The 10,000-nt window shown below is 40.8% G+C and overlaps 1 protein-coding gene across 1 annotated transcript in view; it reads left to right on the top strand.

The window, feature by feature from the left end:
- The window catches only part of LOC128692479 (centrosomal protein of 104 kDa), a 414,264-nt gene that overhangs the window by 394,185 nt on the left and 10,079 nt on the right, over positions 1 to 10,000 (top strand). The window contains exons 14-15 of the mRNA XM_070089824.1: positions 6,447 to 6,580; positions 9,204 to 9,452. Coding sequence (XP_069945925.1) covers positions 6,447 to 6,580; positions 9,204 to 9,452 — 383 coding nt within the window. The remainder of the gene's footprint in view (positions 1 to 6,446; positions 6,581 to 9,203; positions 9,453 to 10,000) is intronic.

Here is a 10,000-nt window from a genome sequence, read left to right as displayed (position 1 = left end):
ACCACACCATACCTGGCCATCAAGACCACACCATACCTGGCCATCAAGACCACACCATACCTGACCATCAAGACCACAGCATACCTGACCATCAAGACCACACCATACTTGGCCATCAAGACCACACCATACATGGCCATCAAGACCACACCATACCTGACCATCAAGACCACACCATACCTGGCCATCAAAACCACACCATACCTGGCCATCAAGACCACACCATACCTGGCCATCAAGACAACACCATACCTGGCCATCAAGGCCACACCATACCTGGCCATCAAGACCACACCATACCTGGCCATCAAGACCACACTATACCTGGCCATCAAGACCACACCATACCTGGCCATCAAGACCACACCATACCTGGCCATCAAGACCGCACCATACCTGACCATCAAGACCACAGCATACTTGGCCATCAAGACCACACCATACCTGGCCATCAAGACAACACCATACCTGGCCATCAAGACCACACCATACCTGGCCATCAAGACCACACCATACCTGGTCATCAAGACCACACTATACCTGGCCATCAAGACCACACCATACCTGGCCATCAAGACCACACTATACCTGGCCATCAAGACCACACCATACCTGGCCATCAAGACCACACTATACCTGGCCATCAAGCCCACACTATACCTGGCCATCAAGACCACACCATACCTGGCCATCAAGACCACACTATACCTGGCCATCAAGACCACACCATACCTGGCCATCAAGACCACACTATACCTGGCCATCAAGACCACACCATACCTGGCCATCAAGACCACACTATACCTGGCCATCAAGACCACACCATACCTGGCCATCAAGACCACACCATACCTGGCCATCAAGACCACACCATACCTGACCATCAAGACCACAGCATACCTGACCATCAAGACCACACCATACTTGGCCATCAAGACCACACCATACATGGCCATCAAGACCACACCATACCTGACCATCAAGACCACACCATACCTGGCCATCAAGACCACACCATACCTGGCCATCAAGACCACACCATACCTGGCCATCAAGACCACACCATACCTGACCATCAAGACCACACCATACCTGACCATCAAGACCACACCATACCTGGCCATCAAGACCGTACCATACCTGACCATCAAGACCACACCATACCTGGCCATCAAGACCACACCATACCTGACCATCAAGACCACAACATACTTGGTTATCAAGACCACAACCTACCTGGTCGATCAAGACACCAGTGTGATTCACACACAAAACTTAACTCTTGTGTGACCTGTGTTTATATACTGTGTTGCTGTGTGTTTGTGGCATTTATAGTGTTTAGATATGCTGCACATCCTCTACGTGCATAGTTAAACTTTACAGCGCAGTAATTTACATCACCTATATTGATTACATAATGGACTTTAAAGCCTATCAACTAGAAGAGGGTCATTAAGGCTACATACAACTTATTCACCTGTATTCAAGACTACTTTAATTTTTATAATAGGGACTATCTTGAACACTGCTTAACTGACCACTTATTGAGGAATATAGAAATAGACAGTATAATAACCAATGTGACATTTCAAGATATCTTATTAATTAAAATAAGATACCAGATATATTAAGTAAATTTCTTAAATATCCTTGTAACAGATAAGTGAACTATAAATCCAGATGTGCTCCTGTTAACTGCAAATCCAGATGTGCTCCTGTTAATTGTAAATCCAGATGTGCTCCTGTTAACTGCAAATCCAGATGTGCTCCTGTTAACTGCAAATCCAGATGTGCTCCTGTTAACTGCAAATCCAGATGTGCTCCTGTTAATTGTAAATCCAGATGTGCTCCTGTTAACTGCAAATCCAGATGTGCTCCTGTTAACTGCAAATCCAGATGTGCTCCTGTTAACTGCAAATCCAGATGTGCTCCTGTTAACCCCTTTTGGGGACTAGTTCCTAGGCTTTTTGTGTATCCATATGCTCTTGTGCTGCCCTCCACAGGATGGATATGGTGTAAACAATAAACTAGCCACTTCCTAGTGTTCATTTCAGAAGTGCGGACGTTCACGTAGCACCATCAAGGCTACACACTCGTTCGGGTTTAAGTAACAATGTTTGTTGACAATTTTATATTCACTCCCACAAAACATATAGTCAGCTTTAACCCATTTTCTGCTGCTTGAAAATCTGAAGAAAATGGAATATTATATTTCAGAATACGTACTACATGGTTTGCATTACTACGAACTAGCAAATTAATATGTTAGGTTTAAGGCTGATAGTCTTCTCAAGCTTCAGAAAGGCCGTAAAAAAACACGAGGCCTCAGGGATACTTTATTTACGTATATGTGCGGGTTATTTGTGTAGTCTCCTTATGTACTCTGAATTATGATATTCATGTTTGTTTTCTTAGAGTCTTTGTGTTTTGTAACTATCTGAAGCCAGCCTATTTTCTTAGTGTGAACAAAACTGCATTTAGAACGTCATATGAGGTCTCGAATGATTTTAGAAGATGTAAGTAAACGTAATTAGATGTCGGTGTGAGTGTCGTGGTGTATGGTTGGAGCTTCACCTTGGCATAGCCAGGTTACAGGTGACTGCGAGTGCATGACTGTGTTTGTTAAGGGTCAACCTGTCTAGGATGGGCGCTCACGGAGTTCACATAGATCGTTCCATTATAAACGCCATATAAAAAAATATATTGAAGCCATTCTTTTGATGTTTACTGTGTGAAGTTATGTACTGTGTGAAGTTATGAGTGGAGACTCACTGGTAAGCATATTGTAACTTTAAAATGTGTGATTGTATGTCAAGTTACGACGTGTATTGTGCTCCAGTAAAACAATAAATTTTCTCAACAAACAAATATGAAAACTCATCTATAAGGAAAAACCAATTACATCGCCAATAAAAGATATTTTTTCTGCTCTCACATAAACTGTGTTTTAACAGGAAAACCTGAACACAGGGTTGAGTTATGTTAATATATATCACAGATGCTAGTGGCCTCGAGTCACTACTACGTGCTAATAAAGACGACAATATCAAGTTATTAATGAGCCAAATCCCTTAAGCTTTCTCTTACAGGTTAGAAACTCTGCCACCCCAACATTTACACTAGACAACTAAGTGTTGTGTACTAGCATCAGGTGTACCCGTGTATTATATTTCGTAAATCAAAGTTTTGTAGCGCATGTTTGTTTCATTGATTGCCATGGAACGAAGGTATGTTTACGTCGTGACGTCAGGAAAGAAACACAACTCCCTCTTGCAACTGCTAAGAGAGTTTTGCAACTTTTATGGTTTTGCTCGCTTGTTTGCTTGTTTATTAGCATGCTCGCTTTGGTATGTTTGGCTAAGTTTGGCGTATGTCAGTATTGCCTTTGTTTTACTTAGTACCTAGACGCTTTCCTCATTGTTTTGTTTGTCTCGTTCATTTCTTAATGTAATGGTTATAATCCTGAGTATATTTTTTAAAGGGGTGGACCAGTAAGCCAGTGGAAAGCATCGGTCAGATAACCCAAAGTTCCAGCGGTGGGTTAACATATAACTAAGACCAGCGTCAGGAAACACTTGTCCTGTATCCTGACCAACCTTCCCTAACCTAAGTTCATTTGTTTACAGCAATAACTTCGTGACTTATTAAGACGGTTCCTGTCGCGCATGACAGTACGTTGAACTGGTTTTAAAACTGCAAGGTGCAGTGCAGATGCAGATTGATATCTTACCTTGCAATAGAAAATATTGTGCAAATTTTGCATGTCTGTTTGCAGCTTTCAATAAGTCTGGCAAAGTTGCATTGTTGCAATCATTCTTGTGTTTTGTCAAATTTTGCCACATATTAAATAATGTTTATTGTGTTTTGTCAAATTTTGCCACATATTAAATAATGTTTATTGTGTTTTGTCAAATTTTGCCACATATTAAATAATGTTTATTGTGTTTTGTCAAATTTTGCCACATATTAAATAATGTTTATTTTATATTCCATCTTAGAATAAATGTCCGGCATTAGAGTGAAAATTTGGTATTGATTTAATATTTAGAAAGTACCAAGAAATGTTTTTAACTAATATATTATAAATGCTTTATGACATTTTTATCAAATTTTTCATAAGTGTTTTAAGGATTATCTAGTATATTTGTGTATTTGTGTTAGTATACTCTTAATATACTCTTAGTATACTCTTAATATACTCTTAGTATACTCTTAATATACTCTTAGTATACTCTTAATATACTCTTAGTATACTCTTAATATACTCTTAGTATACTCTTAATATACTCTTAGTATACTCTTAATATACTCTTAGTATACTCTTAATATACTCTTAGTATACTCTTAATATACTCTTAGTATACTCTTAATATACTCTTAGTATACTCTTAATATACTCTTAGTATACTCTTAATATACTCTTAGTATACTCTTAATATACTCTTAGTATACTCTTAATATACTCTTAGTATACTCTTAATATACTCTTAGTATACTCTTAATATACTCTTAGTATACTCTTAATATACTCTTAGTATACTCTTAATATACTCTTAGTATACTCCTAATATACTCTTAGTATACTCTTAATATACTCTTAGTATACTCTTAATATACTCTTAGTATACTCTTAATATACTCTTAGTATACTCTTAATATACTCTTAGTATACTCTTAATATACTCTTAGTATACTCTTAATATACTCTTAGTATACTCTTAATATACTCTTAGTATACTCTTAATATACTCTTAGTATTCTCTTAATATACTCTTAGTATACTGTAGTCCTTGTGTCACTGACCCAAATACAACTGACAAGACCAGGGACATACCTTTACTTGGCCTCCTCCTCCTCCTCGTCCTCCCCCTCCTCCTCCTCCTCTTTCTCCTCGTCCTCTTCCTCCTCTCTTCCTTCTCCTCCACTCCTCTTACTCCTCTTCCTTTTCTTCCTTCTCTTCCTCTTCCTTCTCCTCTTCCTGCCAAGGCCAGAGGTAGTCCTTTAACTTTGTCTCCCTCCCACTATCTCTCTTATTCTACTTATCTCTCCTCCTCACATGTTTCAGGGCATTTACTTCTCTCATCTCTTACGTCGCCGTCTCTTCGTAAGTGTCTCAAATCTTCCTGTATTATCTCTCTCCCTTTCAATTTGCATTTACTTCCCTTAGTTATTGTACCTCATCCACTTCCCGTTTGTTATTGCCGTTTCTGTTCATTATCTCTCTCTATTTCTCTTCATTTTGCTTCTGTGTCTCTCATCTCGTTTAACTCTTCTGTGTTTTCTTAGTTCCATCGTTTCGACTTTCTTTGTTTGCTGCATTTGTTGTTTCATCAGCTTTCTTCCCTGTGTTTTTCTCTTTTGAATTCTGCTGTCTACTTGTACTAAACATTACCACCATTCTGTCTACTTGTACTAAACATTACCACCATTCTGTCTACTTGTACTAAACATTACCACCATTCTGTCTACTCGTACTAAACATTACCACCATTCTGTGTACTTGTACTAAACATTACCACCTTTCTGTCTACTTGTACTAAACATTACCACCATTCTGTCTACTTGTACTAAACATTATCACCATTCTGTCTACTTGTACTAAACATTACCACCATTCTGTCTACTTGTACTAAACATTACCACCATTCTGTCTACTTGTACTAAACATTACCACCATTCTGTCTACTTGTACTAAACATTACCACCATTCTGTCTACTTGTACTAAACATTACCACCATTCTGTCTACTTGTACTAAACATTACCACCATTCTGTATTATTCTTGATAATTAACCCAGGGAATAAATATTCCCTTTATCTTTAATCTCCTCATTCTCTTCTCTCTTCCCTCTTCTCTTTCTTTCTCTCTCTCTCCTCTCTCCTGACTCGCCTCTCCTCACACTCCTCTCCTAGCTTCTCCCTTCCTGTCTTCTCTCATTTACCTTGTCTGCTGCATTTCTCCATCTTTCTCTATCCCTCACATCCTCCATCATCCACTCTGTTCTTCTACACTCACACTCATCAATCAGTGCTGAATGACGTGTATTCTCTCTCTTCCTCTTCCCCACTCCTCTCTTTCCCCATTCCTCTTCTCTCTCTCACTCTCTCTCTCTCTCTCTCTCTCTCTCTCTCTCTCTCTCTCTCTCTCTCTCTCTCTCTCTCTCTCTCTCTCTCTCTCTCTCTCTCTCTCTCTCTCTCAAGTCTGTTTCTTTTGTTCTCTGCCGCTCGTTAAGGTTTCCCCCCCCCCAGGCTCTCCCATCTTCATTAACGTCTTTCTCCCATTCACTCCCCGTTCTCCCCTCCCCGCCTTTCCCTACCCGTCCTCCCCAACCGCCCTGCCCTCCCATCCCTACCCTCCCCTCCCCACCCTCCCCTCCACCACAAAAAATTCTCTACCCCCTCACGAGCTAATGTCTACTTTGCCTCCCCCGCCCCACCTCCCTCAGCGAGAGTCTACTACCTCCAGAAGCAGAGTGTCGCCACCCAGGGCCAGTTCAGCTGCTGCAGCCGTCACTCACACACCCACCCACGTCACCCACACTCCCACCCACGTCACCCACACTCCCAGTCACTACTCCAGGTAGGTCACCCACACACCTCTCTGCATGTGTGTGCGTACTCACCTATTTTAGTTGTAGGAGTGGAGTCACAGTTCCTGGCTCCTGTGGGCGTGTGTGTATGTGTGTGTGTATCTACAAACTTACCGATTTGTTTCCGGGGGTCGAGTCCAGCCCTGGATTAACCATAAAGCAATATAAACAGGTGCTTAGGGCACCAAGGGAAGGAAAACAGCACAGAGTACCGGTACCAGAGCTGTAACCATCTAATATAAAGGAATTCCAGACTCATGGAATGCGTCTAACAACTTATACTAAGAACGACAAAAAAAAAATATTATTTACGCTCTACTTTGTTACACCCAAATCACCATCAGACGTCATCAGACGTCATCTGACGTCTGAGGTACGTCGCAGTGCAACATCTGTTGAAGAAGGATAAGAATTATACTTGCCGCTGATAAATGAAGGATCAGGGTTAAAACCGTGAAGTATCGGGTCATATTAGTTCATTTACAACCAACCAATCGATCAGGTACAAACAGTTCACTTCAATCGTGTACAGAACAAGTTTTGTGTTTCAGCTGCTTCATATGATTCAAACACAGACGTTTTACGACGTAAAAAAAATTAAAACGATAGTTTTAAAACACTGGGCCAGACTTTCTAGCATTGTCTCTCTAGATTTAAATTTAATTAACAGATATAAGTAACAGCAGTGAAAGCATCGCTTGCAGGAAAACTGAATTATGAATCGTTTGTAAATATGATTAAAACCATTATCCAAAAAGAAAGGAGACAGATCTGAAGCCTAGACTTGATGTTTATATACTGACTGTCTAACGGATGTTTATATACTGTCTAACGGATGTTTATATACTGACTGTCTAACGGATGTTTATATACTGACTGTCTAACGGATGTTTATATACTGACTGTCTAACGGATGTTTATATACTGACTGTCTAACGGATGTTTATATACTGACTGTCTAACGGATGTTTATATACTGACTGTCTAACGGATGTTTATATACTGACTGTCTAACGGATGTTTATATACTGACTGTCTAACGGATGTGTATATACTGACTGTCTAACGGATGTTTATGTACTGACTGTCTAACGGATGTTTATATACTGACTGTCTAACGGATGTTTATATACTGACTGTCTAACGGATGTGTATATACTGACTGTCTAACGGATGTTTATGTACTGACTGTCTAACGGATGTTTATATACTGACTGTCTAACGGATGTTTATATACTGTCTAACGGATGTTTATATACTGACTGTCTAACGGATGTTTATATACTGACTGTCTAACGGACCTGACTCATGGCTAACATTCTTACAATCTTTGTATCAACGTATATTCAGAAGATTTTATATTTGGTGACCAAGACTGGAAAGCTGACTTACCTACAACCTTCTATGTTATTAGGTAAGACACATATGCAACTGTTAGGTATCTTTATTCCGAAACGTTTCGCCTAGACAGTAGGCTTCTTTTCAGTCGGGTATAGAAAAGTTGATAGAAGAGACTTGAAGATGATGTAATCAGTCCATCACCCTTGAAGTTTTGAGGTGGTCAGTCCCTCAGTCTGGAGAAGAGCATTGTTCCACAGTCTGAAACAATATGGAGTTGAAGTGACAGGATGGAGCCTTATATACCGCCAGGAGGTGAGATGTAGACCACTAGTAGAGGTAAGAATGTTGTCGTTCGGAGGTTACGTCCCTCTCAAATCCAGAAGCCTACTTTGTAGGCGACACGTTTCGAAATAAAGATGCCTAACTGTTGCATATGTGTCTTACCTAACAACCTGTCGGTATTTTAGACCATTTTAATATAACCTCCTACGTTACTAACAGTATGTATCTCCTCCCTTAGTGATACTTACCTTCCCCCCCATTAATGGCACTTACCTTTCCCTTCCCTTATTTATGATATCTACCTCACCTTCCCCCCATTAATGGTACTCAGCTGCCCCCTCCCCCTATTAATAGTACTCGGCTGCTCCCTTCTCATTAATGGTACTCAGTTCCCCTCCCCCATTAATGATACTGCCTCTTCTCCCATTAATGGTACTCAGCTGCCTCCCTGCCCTCATTAATGATACTTATTTCCCCTTCCTATTAATGGTATTCAGCCGCCCCCTCCCTCATTAATGGTACTCAGTTGCCTCCTCCCCATTAATGATACTTACCTCCCTTCCTCCTTAATGGTACTTACCTCTCCTCCCCCATTAATGGTACTCAGGTGCCTCTAAACACACATCACGGTAAACTTCCCAGACTATTAATTCTTACCGTGGACAGTGAAGTAGTCAGCCTCGCACCCAACCATCAAACTGGAAAGCTCTTCATCTAGGGAACTGGAGTCACCTCCTCCCACCTTGGATCAAACCAGATGCTTCTTATTTCCCTGGAGCTGTATGACCCAAGTAGTAGTAGTAATAATAATAATAATAATAATAATAATAATAATAATAATAATAATAATAATAATAATAATAGTAATAGTAGTAGTAGTGGTAGCAGTAGTAATAGCAGCGTAGTAGTAGAGTAGTAATGGTAACAGTAGTAATAATAATTATAATAATATAATAAGTCTATCAGCTGGTGTTTCTTCCCTGGTGACAGCTGCAGCAGCTGCAGCAGCAGCGGGGTCAGCACCGGAGACAGCAGCGTGGGGCACGACACCCTTAGCGTGGGCAGCGGCCTCTCCCCCGGCGTGGGCGGCGGCATGGGTTGCGGCGGGGGTGTGCCGCAGATCAGCATCACCCCCGACGAGGCACAAGTTCGCGGTCGTGCGCTGTCGCGTCTCAATGGATCAAGACTCGACCTGACCAGTGTTGATGGTGATGTCTCGCCCATCGACCCTGAGGATAAGTGAGTTTCCTCACACACATACACACTCTCGGGGACATGAGCTGTGACTCGACCCCTGCAACCACATATATTTGAGTGCACTCACACACTCATATATATATATATATATATATATATATATATATATATATATATATATATATATATATATATATATATATATATATATATATATATATATATATATATTATTATTATCACACTGGCCGATTCCCACCAAGGCAGGGTGGCCCGAAAAAGAAAAACTTTCACCATCATTCACTCCATCACTGTCTTGCCAGAAGGGTGCTTTACACTACAGTTTTTAAACTGCAACATTAACACCCCTCCTTCAGAGTGCAGGCACTGTACTTCCCATCTCCAGGACTCAAGTCCGGCCTGCCGGTTTCCCTGAATCCCTTCATAAATGTTACTTTGCTCACACTCCAACAGCACGTCAAGTATTAAAAACCATTTGTCTCCATTCACTCCTATCAAACACGCTCACGCATGCCTGCTGGAAGTCCAAGCCCCTCGCACACAAAACCTCCTTTACCCCCTCCCTCCAA

The sequence above is a fragment of the Cherax quadricarinatus genome, chromosome 30 (assembly GCF_038502225.1).
Source record: "Cherax quadricarinatus isolate ZL_2023a chromosome 30, ASM3850222v1, whole genome shotgun sequence".
Lineage (NCBI taxonomy): Eukaryota > Metazoa > Arthropoda > Malacostraca > Decapoda > Parastacidae > Cherax > Cherax quadricarinatus.
The sequence above is the reverse complement of the archived record's forward strand: the minus strand, read 5'-3'. Positions and strand labels throughout refer to the sequence as shown.